Source organism: Camelus dromedarius, chromosome 23, assembly GCF_036321535.1.
Source record: "Camelus dromedarius isolate mCamDro1 chromosome 23, mCamDro1.pat, whole genome shotgun sequence".
Lineage (NCBI taxonomy): Eukaryota > Metazoa > Chordata > Mammalia > Artiodactyla > Camelidae > Camelus > Camelus dromedarius.
In genome coordinates, this window is record NC_087458.1 from 4,814,118 (window position 1) to 4,840,451 (window position 26,334).

The 26,334-nt window shown below is 55.7% G+C and overlaps 1 protein-coding gene across 6 annotated transcripts; it reads right to left on the reverse strand.

The window, feature by feature from the left end:
* Positions 1–423: 423 nt before the first annotated feature.
* RORC (RAR related orphan receptor C) lies at positions 424–22,861 on the reverse strand. 6 transcript variants are annotated; one of them, XM_031436396.2, is made up of 11 exons: positions 22,761–22,861; positions 20,519–20,548; positions 10,290–10,375; positions 9,818–9,959; positions 8,047–8,559; positions 7,719–7,840; positions 6,691–6,823; positions 6,456–6,527; positions 6,135–6,245; positions 4,836–4,945; positions 424–1,956 (listed from the first exon to the last, which is right to left on the reverse strand). In XM_031436396.2, exons 1-11 carry the CDS (start codon positions 22,798–22,800, stop codon positions 1,795–1,797), a joined length of 1,521 nt encoding a protein of 506 aa, XP_031292256.2. In that variant the 5' UTR covers positions 22,801–22,861; the 3' UTR covers positions 424–1,794. The 6 variants fall into 6 exon arrangements, with proteins under 6 accessions (XP_031292256.2, XP_064333835.1, XP_064333834.1 ...); XM_064477765.1 differs by having other exon boundaries at positions 17,630–20,548; positions 22,761–22,835; XM_064477764.1 differs by having other exon boundaries at positions 6,420–6,527; positions 17,630–20,548; positions 22,761–22,835.
* Between the last annotated feature and the right edge of the window lie 3,473 nt (positions 22,862–26,334).

Sequence of the window (26,334 nt, forward strand, 5' to 3'; positions counted from 1 at the left end):
GGGCGAGCAGTGGAAGCGGCTGGGCAGTGAGACGGGGTCTCTTGGACATCCTGACTGTCCTCTGGGGAGCTCTGGGGCCAGGCACTTTCTGTAGGCTGTCAGTCTCCCAGATGCGGGGCAATTCCGTGCAACCTCTCATTCTAAATGTCCCCTGTGGGCATCATTCGTGGGGAAAGTTCTCAGTCCAGAACACCAGCTGTGGAGCTTAGTTTGAGATTGCTTGGGGGTGGGGGTGGGGGTGGGGAGTTGCTGAGGATCAGCTCTCACGCCTCACTGAGGGGCTTGCTTAGGGTGGGGGCCAGAATCCTTACAATGCTGATGGCTGGCTGGGCTGGACACCTGGGTCCTCAGGCAGGGATGAAAGTAAAGAGCAGCACGCAGGTAAACTTAATTAAGGCTTCCCTACCCCGACACACACACCTCTTGCCTTTGAAATCATTTTATAAAGAACTGCACAGGTTGGGGTTTCTGTTTACCCTACCCTAAGAAGGGAAAAAAAAAAAAAAAAAAACAACCATCCCTACCACCTGCTGTTTATCCCTCTGAGGAGGGCTCACAGCTACTTTTATAAAGCCAAGAGAGCACTTGGGCAAGATCACGGCTGGAGAAACAGGCCTCCTTCTCCTGGAGTTGGGGGTACACAGGCACAGAGTGGTGGAATTGTGTCTGCTTCCTTTCTCCACGAGAAGAGCAGGGCTTGGGGGAGGGGGCCCACAGTCCTCCGAGGGTCTGTCCTTGGCCTCCTGACTGACCTGTGTCCAGCCATCTCTGCTTCTCTTGGGGTTTCTTGTGACAGAAGACAGCTGGGGCTGGGTTAGAGTTTGCGCCACCCCAGGTCTAAGATAGGTGAACTGGGACACCATAGAAATATTCTGGGGTCCCTCAGGATTGGGACTTCCTTGAGGCCACTAAGTTCCTCTGAGCTGTGATCTCAAGGAAGGCAGAGATTGTGTCAGATTAAATGTGTCTACTGAGCTTCATGACTGCAGGTTATGTATGTGTTTCATGTGTATGTGGACGTGTGATCAGGTTTGCGTAAACACTGAAGTCCGTTTTTAAAGTGCACATAAGAGGTTTGAGTTCTAACTCTCTCTGTCTCTTGTCTGCCTCTTGGACTTCATCATACCCATCCCTATACCCAAATCCTGTAAAAATATTAGCCCCAGCCTCTTAATCCTGTCCCATCCTTACCCACCACATATTCAGTTTTTTATAGACCCCAGGGTGCCCAACCATTTCCTTGCTGAGCTGGGAGGAAGGGGGAAGACAGAAAATCTAAAGACTTAGATTCAAGTTCTACGCAGGTGCTTCTGGGCTCTGGCACCAGTCTCTGAGCTTCATGCATTGCCCCAGCCAAAGCCCCCTGGGAAATGCAATGAGGTATTTCAAAGGCCTATTTGTAGCTTCTGAGCACACAGTTGACTTCCATTTGTCCAGGATGCCCTGGATCCCCCTGCTGTCCTGAGGACACCTACGTCCTTCTGGAAGTCCTTGTATCCCACCCCAGGCCTCTCAGAAGTTGCGGGTGATGGGGCTGAGAAAGGGGCCAGGACAAAGCTTCGGCTGGAGACGATGTTCCTCCATCCCCGCCCTCTGGCCCTTGGCCTGCTGCCAGGCAGGCCTGCAGGCAGAAAATCAGTCTCAGCATTTGCTCACCCTGCCCCTGCCCCCCCTCCCACAACAGGCAGGGACCACCCTCCAGGGGGCAAGGAAAGGAAAAGGCTGAGAGTGGGAGGGGGTCCAGGGAGGTGATCCAGCAGGTTCCAGGGAAGGGAAGGGAATTTCTCCTCCAGGTCACTTGGACAGCCCCTCAGGTGACTCGACTTCAGTGCTGAAGAGTTCTTTGTAGAGTGGAGGGAAAGCAGCTTGGACCACGATGGGGTGGAGATGCTGGAAGGTTTGCAGCTTTTCCATGTGCTGGCTACACAGGCTCCGAAGCTTCCCCTTGGGTGGCAGCTGGAGATGGGTTCACAGGGAGAGAGCGTCAGCCCTCTCCCCAGAGCAGAGCAGTCCTCTCATCCTTCCTGGGCTGGGAGAACCCTCCTTGCTTTCTCCCTGTGCCCCTGGCACTTGTGGAACAGCCAGGTCCTACTGGTAGGGGTAGGGATGTGTTCCGGGAACTGGAGGGAAGTGAGAACCGCTGTGGGACAGGTGCATGTTTTCTGGCTGAAGCCCCTAAATCATGTCCCTGCTACTCCTAGAATGAGCTGTGTTAAAGACGCTGTCACTCACACGTTGTGCTTTTATAATAGTGAGATTCCGTGACTCTCTATTATATGCGCAGTTACGGGCCTCTTTGCCTTTGCTGGTACTGCTCCCTGCTACTGGAATGCTTTCCAGTTCTTCTGTGCTTGGCTAATTCTTACCTTCAGGTGTCACCTCCTCTGGGAATATTTCCTTTAACTATCTCCTGGAAGAAGGGCTCTTCATTTGGGCTTCCCTCTGTGTAGCACTTAAACCACATTTTAGGAAAAAGATGCAGTTTGTCTTCCCATCCTAGATTTAAGTTTTTTGGGTAGTCTCTCTCTCTCTCTCCTCCTCCTCCTACTCTCCCTCCCTCCCTCCCTCCCTCTCAGTATCCTCTGTATCTATCAAACTGCTTGGCACATGGCAAGTGCCCAATAACTGTTTATTCGGACTGAGCAATTTCCAAGCAGGCACCCAACACTGTAAATAGTAAACAACACTGCCGGCACTCAGCCGGAGGGGAGTGGAAAGGCCCAGAGACTGATGGGGAGACAGAGGGAGGGAGACCTCACTGGAGAAAGGCTGGGAAAACCATTTATCTTCTGCAGTTCCTCGTATAACCAAGTGAGGCTTAAAAATAGCTCTCACCAGCCGCTGCCCCCTTCCCCTCAGCTTAGTTACCTAGGAAAGGGACAGGCAGAGAAGAGCAGGCAGCATGGGATCCCTTGACATCTCTTGAATTCATTCCCTTTTCATTCCTACTGCTTTATTTTGAGTCTGTCTTTGCTGTTGCAATAGCTTCATTCATTCATTCATTCATTCACTCAACAGATACTGAGATCCTACTCTGTTGGGCACTGTGGTGGGCTGTAGGGGTCCATCAGTGAATAAAATAACTCTCTGCCTTTATTAATTGTATACCCTAATGAGGGAGCTGGAAAATAAATGTGTCATATAATTTCTTTAAAAAGGAATAAAACAGGGTGATCGGTAGGGGGCTTTTTGTAGGGGGTAGTCTAGGAAAACCTCTCCAGCATGAAGGGATGGGGCAAGTCACTTGGAAAACCAGGGGAAGAACCTTCCAGGCAGCCAGAAAAGCAGGTACGAAAGTATCTAGGCTTGATGTGTTCAAGGAGTAGCAGGGAGGCCAGTGTTCTTGGGACGGGCGATCGAGGGGGCAGAGAAAGGAGACGAGGTGAGGAAATGTGTCGGGGGTCAAACCACGAGACCAGTGGGCCAGGACACAGACTCTAGATTTGATTCTCAGCATTGTAGGCTGCTCCAGGAGCACGGAGAACAGTGCGGTGTGGCTGCTGGAGGCCAGACAGGTGGAGCAGGGGTCCAGTAAGGCGGCCTCTCTAATGGTCCAAGTGAGAACTGACAGTGAGGGCGTGACAGTGGGGAGGTGCTGTATTCTGAAGTTGGAGCCAGCCAGATTTGTTTCCAAACTGCTCTCCCAAGTTCTCCTCCTTCCAACCTATTCTAGCAGACTGCAAGGTTTTTTAGGGCAGAGACTTTTGTTGAAGTCATTGCTGTATTCTCAGCACCTAGCACAGGGCCCGGCACATGGCAAGGGCTCATTGCTTGGACCATTATGTAAAGGGTTCCTTTCCACTGATTCCAAATTAAATTGCCTGAATAATAGCTCTGATGATAACATTACTCTAGCCTTCGGTGTGCTCCACTGCCTGGAAATAAAGTCTTAACTCTTTAATATGGCATTGAAAGTCCTCTCTGATTTGCTCCTTGACCTAATTTTCAAGTTTGTCTTCTGCTAATTCCCTGCCCCCATCAATCTATCCCAACTCCTGATCTAACACTTTAGTCAAAATGTTCCACTAGCTGGTCTCCGTCTGTGTATTATCCTGCCTCCTGATTTCTGCTTGTATTGCACCCTAAGCCTGGCACGCCTGCCCCACCCCCCTGAATGCTTGTACACGTTTCATGGCCTAGTTTAAATGCCACCTTTTCTGGGAAGTATTTATGATCCACTCCTTTTACCCCCATGTTATTTTTAATCCCTGTTCCATGCTCTCGCATTTCCCGCAATATCTCTTATTGTAGAAATGTATCCGGGGCAGAGGGATACGCTAGAAAGGGCACTAGGATTCAACCTTGCATTTATCACTTATAATTGCATAAACTGGGACAAGTCATTTGTGTCTCCTTATCACTACGGGGAGATTTTTAACACCTGCCTTATCAACTGAGTTGCCACGAGGATGAGCATATCTGGGAAAGCGCTTTGTTAACTGCATGATTGTTGTATCACATATCACATATCACATATCACATTCAACTCTAGAGTCATTGGTAGACGAGTCTCTTCTTCACAGATTAAAAACTCTTGGTGGGGCAAGGACGGCATCTCTGTATCTTTCCACTCCAGTACCAGCAGGTGCTGGGTAAGCGGTGGTGCTATTAAACTGAATTGTTCCCTCCCAATTCCAGGCTCCCTAACTTTCCATCTTTACATACATGGAAGTGACTGCTCAGTCCCCTCGTCCCCAGGCTGTTGCAAGTTCTCTCACACAAGCTGGCCCTCAAGCACTTCGTCCTCTGGATCCTCAGACCCTGGTCCTCACCAGCCCCCGTGTCACACATCTGGCACTGGGCCTGACCTCCTCTGTCCCAGAGACTGCTCCTACCTTTGCCAGGATGGCTTGGCGATGAGTCTTGCAGAGATGGTGATGAAAGGCCAGCTCCAGATTGTACTGCAGCTGCTCTACTTTCCTTTTCTCTTGGAGCCCTGGCCGGTCTGAAGGAGGGGCGAGACCACAGCGAGAACAAGAAAGAACATGGAGGTTAACTTCCACCAAAAGGGTGTGCCATTTTGGATATCTGTGCTGGATAGAGGCCGTCTCAGCTGAGCGAGAGAGTGAAAATGAGTGAGTGAGTGAGTGAGTGAGTGTGTGTGTGTGTGTGTCTTGGTTTGATAATGGTAAGTTCTGGGGCCTTAAGCTTGGCTGGCTTTCTACAAGGAAAACTGGAGAGCGATAAAAGGGATGAGAACTTATAATCTCCCAACTCCAAGCTGCCTTCTCCCTGGTACCCTGATATTTCTCACAACCCATTCAGTGCTAGGCTCTAAAACTCTGCCATAGGGGAAGAAAAAAAAAAAGATTGGGAGAGAGCACCCTGTCCCCACTGCCACCCAGCAAGGATGGCCCCTGATAGGAGATGGCCTTCGTGAAGCCACCCAGGCTAGCCTCGGGACCTCTGCATCAGTCTGTGGCTAACTTCAGCAAACCGCCTTTTGCCCTGACTCCATAAAGTAGCCTGAAGTCATGTTTTAAGTCTTTATTTCCAGTTCAAGGGGCACACTTAGGTCTCTACCCACTGGCAGAATCAGAAGACTGATAATCTTGGTCTGCAGACGCAGGTTAGCAGCTCAACCCACTTCCTTGGGTTCCCTGAATCCTTCGCATTCCGCTGGCTCCCCTAGCCCACTCCATTCTTGTGCCATGATGGCGCAGTCTAAAAATGAGTTCATACGGAGAAGTGACTCTCAAGCTTGGTAGCACATTATAGTCACTCAAGAGAGGCTGTTAAAAACTCTGGTGTTCCGGCTGCACCCCAGATCGATGACCTCAGAGACACTGGGAGGGGGACCAGGCAGCAATCCCAGGCAGTTTTTAAAGTTCCCCAGGTGACTCTGTGGGTGGCCACGATGGAATCACAAGCTGACTGCTTTCTCTCAGGGAAGTGGCTCACTTCCTCTCATACTCAAGTCCCCCCACCTCCTCGGTCCCACCTGTGCTGCTCTTTGCCTTCTCTCAGTCCTCTGAGTCTTCAGCTCATTTTATTTCACGGCCAGGTCGGATGGGGCTCATTCTGCTCTATAAAGCAACTTCCCAGATTTAACCACAAGCGAAGGCCCAGACTCTTCAGTACCTGCCGTGCCCCCACCACCTGAATGTCCCTTCCCCAGGCCCAGTGACACTCACTGGCACTGACGAGGATGAGGGCTGTGTAGAGGGCAATCTCGTCCTCGGAAAAGCGCAGGGCGCTCAGGGAGTGGGAGAAGTCAAAGATGGAGCTGACAAGCTCGCTGCAGCCTGACGGGGCGGAGAGGAAAGAATGAGCAAGGTGGCCGAGGCTGCGCTGCCCCGGACACCCGCCCCTCGGGAACAGAGGGGCCAATTTGTGCTGAAAAGAGGGTGCCCTGGGTCTCAGAGACTTGGATGGGGTTGGCATCGGACTCCTCTCTCTCATTTCCCCCTGCCCCTCACCCAAGGCTCGGAACAGCTCCACGCCACCGTATTTGCCTTCAAAAAAGACTGTGTGGTTGTCAGCGTTGTAGGCCCGGCACATCCTGACCAGCACCACTTCCATTGCTCCTGGGGAGTGGGGAGAATGCAGGCACAGTGTCAAATGGAGCCTGGAGTCTGTCTCTGTCCCTTTTAATGTCCTAGTTCCCTTGGGACACCTCCCTCCCCTCAGCCCTGCCCGGTCCACATCTGTCCCCAGTGGCCCCCAGGCCTGCCCGCTCTCCCTGGGCACCTGCTTTGAGTAGCACGATCTGGTCGTTCTGGCAGAGCTCCATAAAACCTGAGAGCCTCTTAGCGAACTCCACCACGTACTGAATGGCCTCGGTGAGGCGGTGGGCACAGCGTTCCCACATCTCCCACATTGACTGCATGGAAGGAGGAGGGTCCCACTGTAGGGGGAGGGTCCCTCTTTATGACTCTGGGACCCCCGCAAGCCCCTGGGAACCCAGATGGATAAACTGAAGGGGTTAGATTCTCAACCCCCACTTTCTCAGGACCAGTGTTTTAGACTGTTCTTAGCACAAATGCACACTCCATGTTCATTCCTGTCGCTCGGTCACACTGAGCGCCCACCAGCCACTGGCACTGAGTTAGCTGTGGGAGGGATCCATAAACTTCTGAGATACAGCTTTGCCCTCCAAGAGTTCGCATCGTGTCGAGGTGAGTAGGACACACCCAAGTTCAGTGCAGATGGGTGTTTGTAGCGCAGGGGTTGTCAGGGTGTGATGAAAGGGACAGAACAAGCTCTAGAGCCCAGTGGATCTGAATTTGCCTTTGGCTCCACTGCTTTGTGATATGGAGTGAGTCTATGAATTCGCCTGAGCTCAGTTTCCCAGTCCATTAAAAACAGAAGCAAATGCCAACCTCACAGGTCGGTTGTTTTAAGGGTCAAGGATAATTTATGTAAAGCATTTAGCACAGTGCCTGGCAGAGAAGGAGTGTTTAACAAATGGCAATTGGAATTCTGACTATTGTCATTGATGAGGAGGAGGAAGGAGAGTCTGCCCAGGGCTGCACACCAAGGTCTGGGTGGTGGAGGAGGTAGGATGGAGGCCGGGTAAAATGTTCATAGGCAGGAGCTAAGGAAAAGCTCTCATCCACCTGCTAGGGTACGTGCTTTTTAAAAGCATGTACATGCTCGTGTCTTTCTGTGATTCCCTGCCTCGCCCCGGCCCACTTGTGTGTGTGGGTGGCCGGCGCTGGACTCCCTCCGGCGGTGGTGGGATGTCCTCCCTTCCCAGCATGATCTCCTGGCCTCACCTTCCTCTGGTAGCCGGCCACCTCCTCTCGTGAGAAGATGTTGGAGCGCTGCCGTAGCAGGTCCTCCAGCCGCAGCTGACACGTCTCTCGGTAGGACTTACAAACGTTCTGCACCAGGTGCTCTGGGGCCAGAGGAGGAAGGCAGGGGCTCAAGCTCAGCCAGCTCCTACCCTACCCAGACAAAGGGCACTCCTCTGCCTGGCCTACCCCTCCCTGCCTGCCCCCGCCACCCTGGGCGTGTGTGATTTACATGGGGGGCTGACTAGGGCTCTTCTCCTGGAAGCCCCTCCTTCGATGTCCCAGCCCCTCTGTCTCCCGAGTTGCTCACCCATCTCTGTCAGGGAGGCATAGGGTGCCTCTGGGGTGCTGCAGAAACTGGGGCTGCAGTAGCTGTCCGGACCCCGTCCTGGTTCCCCAAGCCCAGGATGCCTGGGGTCCGCAAAATGGAGTCCACACCTGTCTGGGGCCCGCTGGTTACTGGTGCCAAGGAAGTCCTCTCCGCCCTCAGCCTTGACCCTCTCAGGGCTGTATTGTAGGTGGTACGAGGCCCCGTTGAGCCCAGCCTTGGCCAAGCTGTTGGAGTAGGAGGGCCCACAGGCTGGAGCTCTCAGGAGGCCAGGGGGACAGGCCGAGGCCTCAGGCAGGTCAGGTGAGGAGCCCAGGGGCAGCTGCCCATCCGGGAGCCCCAAGGTGCAGGCAAGGGGGTCTGCTCCCTGGGCCCCTGCAGGAGGGGTCCTGACGGCTTGTTCCCGTTGCTCCTGCAGCCGCCGCTGCAGCTGTTTCTGCACCTCAGCGTGCAGGCTGTCCCTCTGCTTCTTGGACATGCGGCCGAACTTGACAGCTGCAAGAGGTCCGGGGATCAGGAGTGTTTGAGGCAGGAGGACAGGGCACAGGGCAGAGTCAACAGGCCTTTTGATCATTATAGGACTATCCTGTCGCTTCCTGAATAGCTGACTCCAAGCAGAGCTTCTCTCCGTCTTGCCCTGGAGCCTCCCTTTAGGGCACTTTTGTTTGAGACCCCCTCCCCTCCTCACTCCCGTTTGCCACAGGGCTCTGTGCAGCCCAGGCATTCTGGTCTCCTGAGCAAACACTCCTTGCTCGAAACCAACTTCCAGCAGTGGCAGAATTCAAGCAACGAGCCTGGACTGAGGGTTCTGGCCTCTTGAGCCGAGGTTGGGGGTGGCCGAGTCGGGGGCCTTAAGCTGTATCAGGGTCACCGCGCCTGCCTCGGAGGGCCAGAGGAAGAGGGTGGCTGAGAACACGGGTCTCCCTGTGGTCAGGCGGGCAGGCTCCCTGTGACCTAGATACTCACCACAGCCCAACCCAGGCTCCGCGGCTCGTTTCTGAACATCCTCTTCTGCTCTCTCTTTCCTGCCTCTTCACTCGCCCTACCGCCCCTCCCAGGTGTGGGGGCACAGCCCCTCGCCCCGCCTGCCCCTTTGCAACCCTGCATGTTTCCTTTCACTTTGTTATTTTGGGCGCTGAAAAGTGCTGACAGGCTCCTTCTGGCTCCTCATCACCTTGTGCCTCCCCCAGCCCCACCCTGGGCTCCTTCTGTGGTGTCTTGGGGGGGCAGTTTGGGGGCTGGAGAAGGGGCAGTGACTGAGGAAGGTGGAGAAAGCACCAGGAACGTCCATCCTCCCCACCCTCAAGCCTTTGGGGCTGTTCCCAGGTGGACTCTGGTCCCCAGGCCAGGGATGGGGGACTAGGGAGGGAGATGGAGCTGGAACTGGAGTGACGGGGCTGGAGGGAAAGGCGTGGACCGTTGATGGTATCTGGGCCACAGGGGAGTGGGGTGAGGAGAATCCATCCCGAGGAAGGAGAAATTGAAGAGTCTGGGACCTTAGAAAAAGGAGGGTGGTTCTAGCAGAGCCTGAAGTTGGGGACTGCAAAGACCCTTGACGAGGGTGGCGTGCCCCCCATAAGCCCCCAGCGCCCGCCAGTGGACAGTGGAAGAGACAAGGGCCCTCCGGAGAGAGGGATGGAGAGCAGAGCTCTGGGAGGGCGTTTTTACAGGTTAACCCCTGTCTGGCACAGCAGGCCGGCTGCTCCCTTGGGGACTCCAGGGAAGCCACAGGGGGCTGCCCGCTTGGCCTCACCATCTCGGGACATGCCCAGCGCCAAGCATTTCTGCAGGCGGCAGTGCTGGCACCGGTTTCGGCTGGTGCGGTCGATGGGGCAGTTCTGCTGACGGGTGCAGGAGTAGGCCACGTTACATTGCTGGCTCCGGCGGAAGAAACCCTGGGGGAGGCAGGTGGAGACCAAGACTGCTGATCCTGGCCAGGCCCAGCTCAGCCCTGAGAGCCTCCAACCTGCAAGATCTGGCCCCAGCTTTTCCAGATCCTAGCATCCCTTCGTTTTTTTCTCCTCCATTTCTTGGTGTAATTGTAATCTGTCCAGCGAACACTTCCCCAGCTGAAGACAAGGTGCTCCTGTGCGCAGGGCACTCCTGGTAATGGGCAGCCCCAGCAGCTCCCTGGCTGCCTCAGGAGACCAGCCCTGCAGTCAGAACAAAGGCCACTGAGCCCCCTCTTGTATCTGAAGAGGCTGTGTGTGTGTAAGCGCACTCACCTTGCACCCCTCACAGGTGATTACCCCGTAATGGATCCCAGATGACTTGTCCCCACAGATTTTGCAAGGGATCACTTCGATTTGTGCTGGAAGAGAAAGAGCTGAGGTCAGCCCTGGCGCATCCTACCCCTGTACCTGGGCAGCAGGCACGGGGCATGGTGCTTCCCCCTGCTTTTTCCTACCCTGCTCCAGCTTGCTGTTTCCCTCTTGCAAGATGGAAGAAGGAGTGAAGTGCCAAATGCCACTCAGGAAAGGGTCTGCGGAGGCCGTTTGTGTTTTGCGGGGCAGCTGGGGTGGTATCAGCTCTATGGGGGCAGGGAAAGCAGCTGCAGAGAGGCCACCTGCTCAGCCCTTCAAGATGAAAAGCTCTGCTTGCCTCCCTCCCGCCTGAGGGACCTGGGAGTCCTCACTACTTCACAACACCTGCTTCCCGCCCAGGGGGCTTCCTCTGTGCCACCCGCCTCAGTGGGGCTCAGTCTCCAGGGGTAGAGTGTGGGGCATGGCAGGAAGATGTGGGGCACCAGGCAGGAAGCCCCCTGGGGGCCAGGTAGAGATGCCAGCCATCCTCAGGCAGGCAGCAGAGGCTCAGGGAGGGGCTGTACGGAGTCCAGGGGACAAGAGGGCAGGGTCCACGCAGTGAGGCCCAGAGACAGCAGGGAGAAGCTGAGATGGAGCTCAGGAGAGTGGCGTCAATACAGCAGGGCTCCTAGGTTCCTGGCCTCAGAGCAGAGGGTGGCTCTGCATGTCTCAGCACGTGAGCCTCTGCATCCAGTTATGTGCACACAAAGCATGAATGTCAACACTGGCTGGGGCTGGAGACCATCTCGTTCAACCTCTTTCATTTCCTTTACAGATGAAGGAATAGGCCAGATGAGGCTCAGGTTCACACAGCTAGTTTACCCAGGAGCTGGGTCCATATCCCAGTTCCCCATAGCTTTCCATTTTGTTGTTGTGTGTACATGACTTTGGGGGTACACACATCAGAGGGCGTGCTGGATGCTTGAAGGTCAGCTCATGTGTATGTGTGTATGTACGCATGAAAGGTACATGAGATTTGTCAGCCAGTGGGTGTATCGGCTTGAGCCAGCGTGCCCAAGTGCAAATGGGTGTTAGTGTTTGTTCACCGGGTGCCAGGATCCCCTCTCTCCCCTGAGATCATTGTAACCTATGCCAGCCCCCTGCCTTCACTGTGGTTGGTTGCTGGCCCCAGGTTCATCTCTTGTTTTGCCCCATCCTGGTCAATGCCCACAGGTCTCCGCTGAGTTTCAGGCACCAGCCAATGGCCTTCCCCCAGCCCATCTTTGGAGGAAATGGGCAGAGTTGGGGTCCCTACTGTTTGAGATATTTTTAGCACTTCTAAGGCCCTGTGGGTCACTTCTCTGCCATCGCTGACCTGCTGCCTTCCCTCTGAGGGGGAAAGCTGGGGGTGGAGTATAAAAGTGGTCTAGGACCCCTTTCTCATCTCTGACACTTCTCCCTTTCATATCCCACCCTGAGGGTCAGACGAAGCAGCATCCTGTCTATATGGCAAATCCACATTCCTGTGAGCTCTCCTCTGGCCCAGGCTTGGACCCTGGATGTGTGTAGGACCTGTTGATGAGGTGGGGAGCGTGACCATGGCTTGCCCACCACTCCCCGAAATATTGCTTCCATCATCCTTAAACCATTATCCCCTCAGGCTAACCTTGAGCTGAGTCAGAGTAAGCAGCTGCCTCCTCATGGGGGACAGGCCCCCCGGGGTATCTGAAATTCCTCTGTTAGAATTCAAGTCTTTCCCCCTCCCCTAGCCCCACCTAGTCTGCCCAACACCCTCACAGTAAGCTGTGATCACCCAGGAAAGATAGCAAGTGAGCCTTCAGATTCTTTCCAGTAAATTAAGAGCAGATTGGAATGTGCGGCGGGAAGAGAGAACAAGAGGGGATTGGGCACCTGGAAAAGAGGCAGAGAATGTGGGGACACCTGCACATGAGGCCACTTGGATTCTCTAAGTCTCAGTTCCCCTGTAGGTAAAATCGGGGGGAAGCACAGCATTGCCCGTGCATGGGGTGACGGGCGATAGCACGGGAGGTCCGTGGTGTCACATGAGGAGAGCACAGCTCAGCCATGAGGGCTCCACGTGCTGGTACAACCCGCGCAGAACCCAGAGGGCATCTGAGGCCCAAGAGAAGCACTTGCGCCCTATAGAGTCTGCTCTTGCCTCTCCCCGACACCTTCCCCCTCCAACGCTGTGGGATCGCTCTCCTCAGTGGCCCTAAGCCCAGAGAGGGCAGAAACCAACATGGGTCACCCAAAAAAGCAAGCAGGAGGGAGACTAGGCCAAGCCACAGTGGGAACTCGGGCCCCAGCCCAGCAGTCAGCCACAGGCCTCCCTGCCTCTTCCCTTCTCCAGGAGCCACATCCGTGTGCGTGTGTACGCCGACCACACGGGTGACCCAGACACATCTCTCTGCCCCATGGCCTGACCCACTGCTGGTCCCGGCCCTAGGACCTCACAATAGTGTCACCAAATCTTGCCCTTCTCTTAGGACAATGTGGCCAGCCATTGACCCCCTTCACAAACACCCATGTTTGGGGGATGCCAGAGATTGGACCCCAGCCACAAGGCCAGCCACTCGCTCATGCTCCCCAGCCATAGTCCAAGGCAGAGGTACACAGTGAGACAGGCCCACAGCATCAGCGGTTCCGTGCTACAGGGTCAGACCCTCTAGCCTCTGAGGTAGAGAGACCAAGAAGTTTGTGACCAGGAGACAACAGAGACAGACCCAGAGATGGAGAGATAGCCACAGAAACACAGAAAAACCTACACTCATGTCCTGGCCCCATGCCCAACCCCTGGCCCTGTCAGCACTGTCAGGCCCTCTCACCCTACTCCTCCCTCCTTGCTCTGCCACCTGCACCCCTGCAATGCCATCTACCCAGAACCTCAAAGAGAAAATACTGGTGGGCAGGAGTGTGACTTGTGGAGGAGGGGAGGGGAGAGAATGGGAAGGGGACTGGCCAGGTGGCGGTGGGGCGAGCAGGAGCTGAAAAACACCTCGGATACCTCACCTTCAAACCTCCCCCTTGAGCCCAGTTCCCGAAGCAGCAGCTGGTGGGAACCCAGATTGGGGAGGGGAGCTGAGTAATCACAGGATTACTCAAGCTGTTGCCCGGGAGCTTGGCCTGCCAGGAACTTACCATCTCAAGGCTTGAGGGTGCCAGGAACTAGAACCAAGCAGAGGTCAGGAACCTCTAGGCCAGCCCCTGCAGCACGGCTCCCACAGCAGCCCTCACTCGGCCCGCCCTCACCTGCTGCTTCGGGGAGATCTTTGAATCTCACTGCAGCTCTCACCCAGGGCCCAGCAAAGGAAACCCTCTAATTCCAAGGACAGAGAAACACTCATGTACACATAATACCTCTTGAAACCACCTAGTGACTGGATGACTCTAGACCCTTGAGTCTCAAACAAGATCACCTAGGGATCTTGTTAAAAGGAGGTCTGAGGGGGGCCCAGGTTCTGTATTTGAACAAGCTCTCCGTTGGTGCCCAAGCTTGCTGGTCCTCACCCTACACTTCTGAGTAGCAAGCTTTTAGTCCCTCTTTGTGCTTTTGCACCAGGCGCCTCTTCCTGGGGCGTAAGGGTGGGGTTGCTAGTCTCTTCCCCAGCTCATCCTTGCTTCTTCCCTGCCATTGTCCAGTGTGACCTCTAAAATGTCACTCTGACACAGTAATAGGAAAAGAAAATGAATGTCATCTGACTGCTTTGGGGATTGAAGGATCCTCAGGGAACTTCCTCTGAGTACTTCCTATGCGGAGAAATACGGTAGAGACAAAGTAGGCGCCCCTCCCTCCAGCCTCCTCTAATCTCACCCTCCTCACAGCTGCGAGATTCATTGATAGCGCTCTTTGACTGTATCCAGGGCCTGGCCCTGTGCCACCTTAGGAAGCCAGCCCTAGGCCCTGTCCAGGTGCCCTGTGCCACAGAGAGGAAGTGGTGGGAGCAAAGGAGGGGCTGCAACCCAGGGGGATCTCTCCTCAAACCCCAGAACCACCCGCATCTCCTCCTGGCGCCCGTCAGTCTAGGGGACTTCTCTTTCTCTCTTCTTTTCTCCAGTGGACGTTGGTTAAGGGGGGGATAATTACGACAGAGTGGTGTTGGCTGAATTCTTTCTCCGGGCCAGGCTTTACACACATTTTTCATTTAATGATCACAACAACTCTGTGAAATAGATACTACTTGTCCCCACTTTACAGATGAGAAAACTGAGTCCAGGAGCAAGTAAGTGGCTTGACTAAGGTTACACAGCCAGAAGTGGCAGATCTGGCATGTGAACCCAGGTCTCTGTAACCTGAGAGCCACTGTCCTCAACCACTGAGCCATACATTCTGTAAGGATGACATCCAAAGGCACTGGGCAGAGTGGAATGGGGGACAAGGTTACTGACTGCAGGGTAAATTGTGATGTGAGGGGGATGGGCGAGGACTGGAATTCAGGAAGGACACCCGTGGAACTAAAGCCAGGACTCATGTCTAGTCTAAAGGTCTAGAGAGACATTATTCCCTCTGTCCCACGCCTTCCTCTGTGGTGCCAGGGCCCTCTTGCTTTTACCCATTTCTCAGGGGAGACTTCTAAGGCCAGGGAGGAACGGCTCACTCATCCCACCAGAGATCCTGACTTGGGACTCCTCAGGAGACCACAGCTCCCTTGGGGTGCGGACGGGCATTCACACATCTTGGTAGGCCTCTCTGCCGAAATGAATGAGTGAGTGGGAAAGAGGAATGCATCTCTTTTCTTAGCTTAGGCCCCCTCTCCCCACGACCAAAACTCAGTCTCTCTCCCCACGGAGACCACAGCTCTGGCCAGGGGTCCCCCATGTACCCCAGCCTGTTACCAGCCTCCCTCCTTTCTCAGCTCTCCGTTCCCGCAGCTTCTGCAAAGCTGGAAACCACTGCGGGGCCACCCGCCGCAGGGGAGCAGGAGGGGGAGGGCTGGGCAGGGGTCAAGAGAGAAGCAGTTGCACCTGGTGAATGCTCCTCCCTGCCCATGGCGAGAATTTTCTGCTGATACACCCAGATCCCAGGGCTGAGAAAGTAGTGAAGCTAAAACTCAGGTGGGCGAGGAAGAGTCTGGGGTTTTGAAAAGCCACGAAAGGCAGCCAGCCACCTGAAACCCCCTCCTGGTGCCCCCGCCACCCCCACAGTCTGGGACAGGAGAAAGGAGGGGAAACAAAAAAACTGAGTGAAAACAACCAGTAGATGGGGGAGGGGATGAATCACCAGGAGGAAGCTCTGAGGAGTGGGAGCCCAGACGTCACAATCAGTGGCCTTCCCTGCCTCTGGGGCTGCATCTCCTTTCCAGCCTTCCCTCTCCCCAAAAAGATATTGCCATCCTTTCTGAGCCCAGAGTCTCACGGAAGGGGTAGCATTGCAGCAGCAGGAGGAGTGGAGACTAGATCTCAGAAAGGACTGGCCAGTGGAGGGCAGGAAGAGACCCCAGGGCTGCCTTTCTTGGAGAGCTCTTAGCCTGGGAAAGTCCCTGTTCCCTGTTTGAGTCAGGGGCTCAGAGGCAGGGGAGAGGGAGGGCGCCCCTGAGGGGGGCGGCCACACAGACTCCCACGTTTCACTGTGAAGGGACAAGCTCGGGATGCTCTGACTTCTAGCTCCTTGGGCTGGGGGTGTTTGGGAGTTCTGCTGAGGATGGGAGGAGAGGGAAAGGTGAAGGTGCAGGAGTGATGTGAGGCAGGGGGAGGCCCTTTGAACGTGGTGGTGGCTGGCGCTCACTGGGGGGTTAGGGCAGTCCCCCCCCATCAGAGGAGACCCCCACTCCTGCCTACCAGCCCGGGAGGATGCCCTGTAGAGCCGCCCAGTGTCTGCCTCCTGCAGCCCCGGGGACTCCTGCCCTCCTGCCCGGCTCTGAGGCACACCACATCATTGTTTCCCAGGGTGGATTTGCTGATTTGAGGCCACTTCTGGGAAGACCGGTCTGCTAACCTTTGCTGCTAATGGGAAGAAGCTAGAAGGGAAACTGAAGCTCCAAGAGGCCCTTCTTCCTGTGGAAGGTTTTGGCTCCTCTCCCCTCATCCCCGACCCAGCCCAGCTCACACACCGGCGCTGGGGTCTCGTCTCCGGCCTAGCGGTGGGGCTCTTCCCTTTCTTCAGCCTCTTCTCCACGAACCCTCATACCCTTGGACCCTAGGGGAGAGCTGAGTTCCTGTCACTGTGCTTGGGGGTGCCTCACTCAGGGACTAGGAGTCTCTCCTTTGTCCTGGGCCCTCAGAACTGGGAGCCTCTCCAAAGCTGGTTTTGTTTTTAAATTCAGCTTACTTGTTTTGCAGAGGAGGAGACAAAGGCGCAATGACTTGCCTAAGGCTACAAGGCGAGTCAGTGACAGAGGTGGCACCAGAACCTGGTCTTTAGACCCTCAGCCCACGGGTCTTTCCAGGACCCAATGTGGCCTCCCTTTTGTGGGCTGTGGGAAGACCCTGGGTTGGGACTGGGGCTGCCTCAGGCCACAAGGGCATGGGGCTTCCCTTTGCTTCCTTCGCCCTGTGCACTGAGAGGTTCTCTGGCTTCCCTGCCCACCCTTGCTCTGCTAGAAGGCACAGGGACCCTAGGCACCTGCCCACCAGCTGTTGGCCCATGGCTCCAAGCCCGGAAAGGAATGAAGCTGAAGGCTTTTTGCTCCCATGTCCACTGCCTCATCCCTCTCATCAAATGGGTGCCTGAACCTGGGATGGGATGGACGGGGACACACACACACACACACACCTGGGAATCTAGTCGGTCCTCATGTTCCTGCACTGGGCAGAGAGTGTGGTGGCTCAGAGGCCTGGAGGTGGGGCTCTGACCCCCTCTGCCTGCTAACCTCGCTTTACCCTCACTGTCCTGCTGCTTCAGGGCACAGTAACTCCTCTGGCCTCCTTTCTCATCCCACTCTCAGGCAGTTTGCAGGCGTGGAGGGAACCACTGTAGTGGGAGCCAGGAGAGTGAGTTCAGGCTGCCTATTCATTACCAGCCTCCACCTACTATAGCTGTGTGATCTGGAGAGAAGCACTAGGCCTCTCGGGGTCACAGTCTCTTTCTCTAAGATGAGAGGCACTGTGCCTCAGATACTCTTGGAGATCCTTTCCAGAGGAGTTCCTCAACAGTCCCTTTACTGAGGGAACTGCTTGGGAAGTGAGACTCCCCAACTACTACATCCATCTCCCAACAGACCTTGGCCTTGACCTGGACACACTCTGCCAGGGAAGAGCACTCAGCTTTGCTCACGCTGCTCCCAAGACGCCCCTCCTCTCTAGAGGGCCCGGGGTTGACAACGGGACCCAGGCTTCCCCGCTCCCAGGTGGCCCCATTCACTTACTTCTCATGACTGAGTCGTGGGCTTTGCTGCCTGGGCGGTCTGTCCTTCTCAGCAGGGGTGGTCCAGGGATGGGGCGCAGCTGGCAGCTGGGTTGGGGCGAGGCCCTCTCAGCAGAGCCTCAGCCCACAGCTCTGCACCTAGCTCTCCCCCAGTGCTTCTGGGCAGGGGGGTTTAAGCTCCACACCATACAGGTGGCCAAGTGACAACCCCCCCAACTCCCCCACTTCCCACCCCCCTGGGATGCAGCGGTAGGATGACAGGCGCCCCATGTGGCCAATCTGGGCCTGGGGCAGGGTGTGAGGGGCGGGGCAGCCAATCACAGGGGGTGTTGGAAAATTCCAAAACCACATGCGACAGCCACACACCGGTAAAAGCTGTTTCCACCCGCCAGGTTAGTTCTGGCTGGGGAGGAATGGAGCTCACATGAGCCTGGGGCCAGGTTCCTACTCCCCCTCCCCAATGAGGACCCCCGAGCCTGACCCTCTTTGCCAGGTGACTCCAGGGACAGGGATGTTTCTAAAGGTAAGTCACAGAATATCTGCCTGGGGCGGTGGCGTGTGCCATCTGCGACCCTGTGGACTACCAAAGGCCGTGCTCAGTGAAATGCAGCCTGGGAGGCTGCCCCACCGCCCACCATGCTCACACCCTCCCTACGACAGGGTGCACGCCCTGAGCTAGGGAGTAAATGATAATAGTAGCAGTAATAATCATCAGACAAATGCCACCAGCAGTAGAAGGTGTTAGTCCTTCAGAAATGCCCCCAGGAGCAAAACTGCTGAAATTGGAAAGTAGATGATGGTGATGATGCTTGCTACATGCCAGAAATGGTTCCTAATGTTTTGTATGGATTGTCTAATCCTCACAAAATACTTTATGGGATAGGTGCCATTATCCCTATTTCAAAGATGAGGAAAGTGAGGCACAGAGAGGTTGAGTAACTTCCCCAAGGTCACTTAGCTAGCAAAGTAGTGGGGTCAGGATTCAAATTCAGGCAGTTTGGCTCCAGATCCCACTTGAGGAGTGGAAAGATTTCTCTGGTTCAGGTCTGCTTATGAGGGTGTCTCAGCCTGGGAGGTCTCCTGGCATGTGAGCCTCTCTATAGAGTTTCTTGGCCTGAAGGTCCTTCTGAGGGACCAGTCAATTTCAGAGGCCCTCTCAGCCTCATATCTGCTCTGTGGGGTGCCTCAGCCTGAGGGTTCCCTCTTCAGGGCCCCTTAGTAATCAGGACCCCTCTTGGCCTTAGGGTCTCTCCTGGACTCCTCCCTTCTTGGGGTTATCTTGGACCCCCTTCCAGAGCCCATTTTTCAGAACCTCTAGGCCTGGGGGAGGCATTAATCTCCTGGATTCTCTAAGCCAGCCTCCTAAGAGGTCTCTCATCCTGCTGGGACTCCAACGGCTCCTCCGCCTCCTGCAGGCCTTTTCCTGCTGGCCTTCCCCGGGCTCTCAGGAGCTGGGCAGTGGATTGAATAGGGCTGTCAGCCTGTGTCCTACTGAGGACACTCATGGGTGGGGGTGGCCTGGGGGTATGGTTGCACAAGGCTAGTGGGTTGGGGAGGGGATACAGGGTGTGGTCCTGGCCGAGGTTTCTGTGGTAAGGGGTTAAGGGTAGGAATAGAGTTTAGCCTCTTCTAGTTCCAGATGCTCCGAAAGTCCCCCTTCTCCCCCCACCCACATAAGGTCCCTGGCTCCCCCTCCCTCTAACTCGCTCGCGTCACTCCTTGACCCGCTTTCCTCCCGAGGCCCTGCTCAGCATTTCCGTGGGGCCCTGTGGCTAGGGGCAGATGAGGTACCGATCAGGATTGTGCTGAGCAAAGCAACCCCCCACTCAGAAGGACGTAGCATCTTGGTGGCCCCCCAGCCCCGCTCTGACCAGCTCAGGGAGGAGGGTGATGCTGTTGCCCTTTGAGATCTCTCTGCTTGGAACAAGGCGCTCTAGGCAATTTTGGCAGCAGGAGGAGCCACAGTGAGCTCTCAAGAGGAACTGGGAGGCAATCCTAGAAAGGGTTATGGAGAAATGCAGGTGGCCTGTCCTGCCCCAGAGTGGTCCTCATCAATTCAAGGAACCTATGCTTAGAAGGCCTTCCCCAGAGTGCCCTCAGGCTGGTAAGGGCTCGTTGATGGGACACAAGCTTTGGGACTGAGGAGCAGTGGGTGCATTTCCTGGAGGAGTAGCCTCTCCCACAAACTAGGAGGGGAGATCTGATGTGCTGAGAGGTGCCTAGAGAGGATGCTTACTTACTAGTATCCATTGGGAAGTCCTTCCTGAGCTCTAACCCCTTTCTCACATGCTGTAGCCTCAGTCTTTCAGGGCCCCAGGACTCAGAGTGTTCCTATCCATGTGTTTCCTTCAGAGATGAAGCCTTTCCTGCTCTCCAGCCCTGCACAGCCTGCCCCCAGGCTTGTTCGCACCTCGGGATGTGTTAACCACAGAGATGAACACCAAACCTGGCTCTGCTGCCCGCAAAGCCTGGTGCAGGCTCCCTGAGTCCCTGAGGCACCCCTGCCTCCTCACCTCTCCTTTCCCTGGACCAGCGGCCTGACCCACTCCCTTGCATCTCTTGTGCCCCTGCCCAGCACCTCCCTCTCCTGATTCCCTCACTGTTCTCTCCTTGTTTCTTGCAATGTTTCCTCTCACTCTTCAGGCTTCTTCCTTATCTCCTCCCATTGCCCTGATCTTGAGGCTTCTTCACCTCTCCCCCTCCTTTCCTCGTCTCTGCATCTCCTCTGTTTTTCTAGGCTCCACCTCCTTCCAGGCCCGGCCATCTCTGCTTGGCTCCTCCATCTCTGTGCAACACATGTGCCTTTCTTTTACGCGGACCTCCCAGGGCCCTTGCTGAATTCCTTGCCATCTCTCCACATCCCCAGTTCTTGCCCCAACTCTCTACTCACAGGTGTGGGTCTTCTTTGCAGCCAGCAGCTCTGTAAAGAGAGGGGGTCAGGACCAAAAGTTGAAGACCACAGAGGACAGAGAGACACCCGCCAATGCCTGGGCCCCCATCCCCATCCCATTCCTTCCCAGAAGAATGTTGTGTCTGAGGATGAGATGGCCCCACCCTCCATAGCACCCCTCTCTTCGTTCTCTGCCTTCCAGTCACAAGAGGCCTCACAAGAGCCACAAGTGCCGGCTCCCCACTACTCTGGGATTTCCCCACACTATTCCTTCTTCCTGGAATGCCCCTTCCTTGCTCCACCTCAGTCTAGCCAACTTCTCATCCCCCAAGTTCCCGATTATGTCCTTTCTTAGAGAAGCTCTGCACGCCCCCTACCCTGCCCTGGTGCTCACACACTCAGCACCGGGCATTCGACTTCCTGGCACTCACCACATCATCTCTCTACTATAGTTGTGTCATTATGTGTGAAACGGGGCTTTCCTGCTAGACACTAAGCCCTATGGAGGCAGGGGCTGTGTCTGTCTTGTTCACCTTGTTATTCTGTAGTGCCTGCCCCGTTAGAGGTGCACAGTAAATATCCTGCAGCCAGAATTAAATCTCTTGGTTGCTTATTTGTGCCTGCAAGCACCTGGGAATTCCAGAGGTGTAGGGGTTGAGAGTAGGGGAGTGAGGATGTTAGGAGGAAGAGGATGGGGAGAGCTGTAAGCACAGACCCTGCTCTGCCTTCTGCGGGCTCTGGCTCCGCTTGCAGAGGAAGCAATCCCTTCCTGTTGCTGTGTGTGGCTGGTCCCGGTGGCGAGCAGGCAGTCGGGAGCACCAGCAGGCTAATGAGGGGTGGGCAGGGAGGCACAGACCTCCAGAGGGACAGCTGCTGAGGGGAAAGCCTTATCTAGAGCATCGCTGGCGGGGAGGGGGTGTCATTCATTCACATGATCAGCTTTTATTAAACACCTACCAAGGGAGCCCCTGGGAGGAGGCTTTCCCTGCTAGACTTTGGTGCATTTCCTACAGCCACACAGCAGCCCCTCACAGAGCACAGGGCCAGTCTTTAGTTTCAGAAAACACTGCAGGCCTGCATTATGCCCACTACAGTTACCCTAACCTCTGACTCTGCTCTCCTGTTATTTTTCACCTTCTGCTTGTCCAATCATGGACACCTCCGCCCTGCATCCCCCTCCATCCCTACACTGTCCCTCTGCCCAGGTGATGCTCCCCACTAGCAGGCTTCCTCCATTGGGCTGAGTGGAGGTGAGTGGTCTTGAAGGCCTGGGCTCTGCTGGGCTGTGGTGGGGGAAAGACTGCCCAGCGAGGGAGTGGCTCCATCCGGGCCCTCCCATCTCCCCCAAGATTCTGCATGGCCCCACCCAGCTTCCTCCCCGAAGAGGCACCATCTCTCTGGCCCCTAGCCTTGCACTTCAGAGGAGTCCTGGGGTGGGGGTGCTCCTCTTGCTCGCCCTGGCAGTGGAGTTCTTCCTCCACCAGGTGGCCCTGGAGCTTTCCCCCTCAGTGCTCACACCTGACCAAGTGGCAGTGGGATCCTGCAGACAGGGTCTCTGAGTCAGGTCATTCATGGAGCCAAGGACTACCTGACTCTCTTGTCCCCCGATGCCCCTAGCTGGGTGCCCACACTCTGCAGAAATGAAGCCCCATGCCCCCGGGCCAGGGGGAAGGAAAGTGCTGGGCTGGTGGGTGCGGGCGGCAGACAGGGAGCTGTTGCTCTTTTCCCAGACCCTTTGTCATCCTTAAAGGCAGGAGAGCTTCCTCCGTTGGTGAGTGAAGTGGCCAGCCTCCCAGCCACTGCTGCCCAGGGGCCCAGCCTGATGAGCAGTGTCGCCTCTCCTCCCAGAGGGTTCTCACACTGGGGAGGGCCTGCCCACGTGCTGCCCCTTCCCTCCCTCTGGCTTCCGGGCCTCTGCTCTTCCCCCCATCCCACCTGTCTCTTCCTTCTTCAGTTCTCCCTTTCTTTCCCATCCATGTGCCTCCTCTCTCTCCAACTTCCTATTTCTCCTCCTCTGTCATGTCCCCAGCCCCTCCTCCTGTTTCTCCTTCAGTTTCTACCAAGACCTGTCCCGTTGTCTCACTGGCCTGCCTTCCTCTGCCAACCCGTTTCTCTCTCTTTCTCCCTTCTCTTGCCCCTCCTCCCCTCCTCACTTTCCGACCAGTCTCTTCCCATCTCTCTCTCTCCTCTGAACCTCCTGGCAGCCCCTTCCACCTGCCTGCAGGGCTGTAGGGCCTCTTACCCTGCGAGGCTTGGTGGTGTCTCTGTGGGGCTCTGTCCATGGGGCAACTCCCTTGGTGCCGTCCTTGCTGCCCTGGCTGCCCAGGAGGGCAGGGAGCAGGGCCCAGGGGAGGGAGGAGGGAGGAGGGAGGAGGGAGGGAGCACCTGGCCCGGCAGCAGACAGGGGAAAGGAGTGGCTGGCAGAGCATCCTGGCATCAGGAGGGGGACAAGGGGAGAGAGAGAAGCAACACAGTTTGGAGCCTTGAGGAGAAACAGGATAGGTGATGGGAAGGGGGCTAGCATTTATTGATCACCTACTGTGTGCTGGGCCCCTTGCTGGTCACTCTAGGAAAATCCATGATTTTCTTCAATCCTCCCAACATCCACCATGAGGCAAGCGCAGTTCCTCCAGACAACTATCCAGTGCTCGTAAGCTATGTGATGCTCAAAGATTGTCACGACTCGCCCAAGGGCTTGCACAAGGACAGGAAGTGCCTGACCTGTGATTTGAACCCAGGTCTTTGTGACTTTAGAATCATTCACTTTCTATTTGACAAAGACAGGTGGCAGGAACGGGGGAGTTGGGGAGCAGAGAGACGAAGACAGAATGGCTTATTTGGGGGGGGGGGTGCCTCTTCTCCAGGACAATGTCAGATTCATCCCAGTGGTTCTCGAGTTTCTTGAGGTCTCTGCCAGCTTAGCTTCTGCCCTTTGCTGTCCTTCCCTAGAATTCCCTTGCTCCCTGGTGCCTCCACATAGTCCTGGTCTGCTGGGGCCAGGGGCAGGCCTGGAGGAGTGTGCAGAGGCTGAGGAACAATGGGAGAGCAGAGGAGAGGAGACACGCTACACTGAGCCAGCTGCAGGAGAGAGGCCCCCAGGCTGAGCAGGACCCCTGGGACCTGCACTGAGGAAGGGCTCTGCAGAGAGCCACAGGGTACGACCTCCAGGTCCTGGATGTCACTAATTTCCTGCACAGCCTTGGCCCAGGGTTTGATTAGCTGGGCCTGGCTCTCCTGGTTACCCAACAGGCCGGCTGGCCAGGGGCCAGGCTGCAGTGGGGAGGCTCCCTGGCACCTCCTCCTGCTCTCAATCCCAGCTGGTAAACAGCAGAGCAGGGGACAGCCACGCCTCAGCCTCGTGACTGCAGCCCACTCCCCCCAACCTGGTGCACGTGGCGCCTGGCGTGGAGCGGGCAGGCAGCTGTCCCTTCCCTTCCCTGCCCTCCCATCTCGCCATCATCCAATCGTGCCCCACCCTGGAACTTCATACTCTGCTATCAGCACCTCCATTCCAGGGGAGCCCCCAGGGTCTCCCAAGGGCTGCAGCTTAAGGGACAAAGGTTAGAAGTAGAGAAGGACTTTCTAACTCCTAGGATGGTTGACAGAGGGGTAGGGAGTGAGGAAGAGTGGAGTGGAAACTTTTGGGGACCTTCTTGTACCGAGAGTCTGAGGGCGTGTGTCTGTGTCTCTGAGCCTCTTCTGATTATCCCCGTGTCCTTTTGGTAAATGCATGGCCCACGCGTCTGTGTACACTTCTCTGCACAGAACAGGATGTTGGTCTGTTTTGGGGCTCAGCCCCTTGGGCAGGCTTGGAGTAAGAAGCAAAGCTCTCTGAAGCACCGCCCAGCCCAATGGCCAGCTGACAAGTAGAGCCGGCAAGAGGCAGAGGGGCAGGGCTGCAGAGAGCGTTAGGCCCGTGTGGCTCCGCTCTCCCCCTCCCCGCCCGTGACTGGCTTTGCATCCACTCAGTATCCTCCATCTGTGTCTCTCCCTGCCAACTTCTCCCCGCCTATGGCTTTTCTGTTTTCTGTGCCTCTGTAGCTCATCCCCTTCTCTCTTTTCTCCTCTTTTAAGCCTCTCTTCCTGTGACTCTGGGTCTCTCGGGACCCTTCCTGCCCTCCCAAAGGTGGGCACAGAGTAGAAGCCCTGCAGAGCGCCTGAGGATGGGCACTTGGCCCTGGCATCATGCCAGGCAGTCCTGCCTGCCCCAGATACCACAGGTCCGGCTGCCTCTCCCAGCCACGCCACTTCGCGCCACTGTGTAAGGTAGGGAGGAAGTTGGGTTGGGAAGACAGGGTCCTGGCCTCTGGGCCTAAGCTAGTCACATGCTTCCTAGACATTCTCTACCCCTTCCTTGCCCTAGGCATGGATGGCTGGGTCCTGTCTCCCGGGGCAAGCAGTTCCCTTGGTCATCCTTTTGGGAAGTTCCCCCTCATGCCTGACCTTCCCCGCTCTGGGTCCCATGCAGCCCCTCTTCTGGAGGAGTCAGTCCTTTCAAAGCAGGGCAGTGGTTATTTCCTCCTCAAATACATTCTCACGTTCTTATGCAAGGAAGAGGCTGATAGAGATCAGAGAATCATTTCACCCCCCACGTGCCCAAGTACCCTTATCAGGCCAGGGAATCTCAACCCAGGGGGCAAGCAGCCTGGAGGGGGGGCAGGGTGGTGGCAGTGGCTTGGAACTGAGGAGCAGTCACCAACTTCTCTTTCCCGTCCTCCCCACCCCCTAAACCACAGAAACCACTTAAAGCTCAGTGCAAGCCTGCCCCTCTTGGGAGGGCCTGGGGTGTAAAGGTGGAAAGTATGTGGGTCCTGGGCAGCCTGCGTGCCACATATCAGCCCAGCTCTATCTTTCTCGAGGGCCACCTGCTCTGGGAAGCCTAATCAGTGATTCAGTGGAGGATTTGGGTCCTCCCTAGGAGGTCTGTGCCTGGGGAGACCTCAACCCACTGGAGTGACTCAGAGAGGGGGCTGTACCCCACCCCCTCCCTCAACCATTAAAAAAAAGACATCTTAGGCTTTACAAATATCTGTAGATCTCACAGTTGACACCCCTCCCCTTTCCGGTCACAAAGGCCACTGTGGGTGGAGGCACTAGTGGGAGTTTGACCCCAGCTCCTGGCCCTGAACTTTCCATGTGACCTGCCTGTACCACTTATCTGTCAATTAACATTTGTGGTCACTTAGGCTTGGACGCAGCAAGGAGGGCTGAAAAGCAGGAGCTCTGATTTTTGGAGCCAAAAGACTTGGATAAGAATGTAGCCTGCTATCTATTAGTCCTCAGTTACCACATTGTTAAAAAGGGGACAGTAATATCTGTCCTGACTTGTGTCTGTGAACATACTTTGAGGCCAGAGCAGTCTGCACACAGGAGGGGTTCTTAAGACCTTGTTTGCCCCCAGGACATGCTTCTGTGGCTTTAGCTAGTGAGGAAGTTCCTCCAGGGACATTGTGGCCCCCATCATGTGGAAACAGGTCACAGTGGTGGACACTGACTGAACAGCTCCTGGGTGAAGTGAATTGAATTCCCACCTCACAGGCTCCACTGAGCAGCAGGTGGGGTAGGGGGTCTGGATGCAGCCACAGTCCTAAACCTTCCCTGCAGCCAGGGCTGATCCCCAGGCAAGTTTACCTAACCTCTCTGATCTGTCTCCTGCGTACAATGGAAAGAGGACCCACCTTACTGTGCGGTCGCAACGATGGACTGGCATAACAAGTAACGTACAGGACCTACTGGTACTAAGGACTGTGGTTAAAAAGAGATGTTTTGGTCCCTCCCTCCCTTTTTTCATTCCTATATTTGTCCCTTCTTCTCGT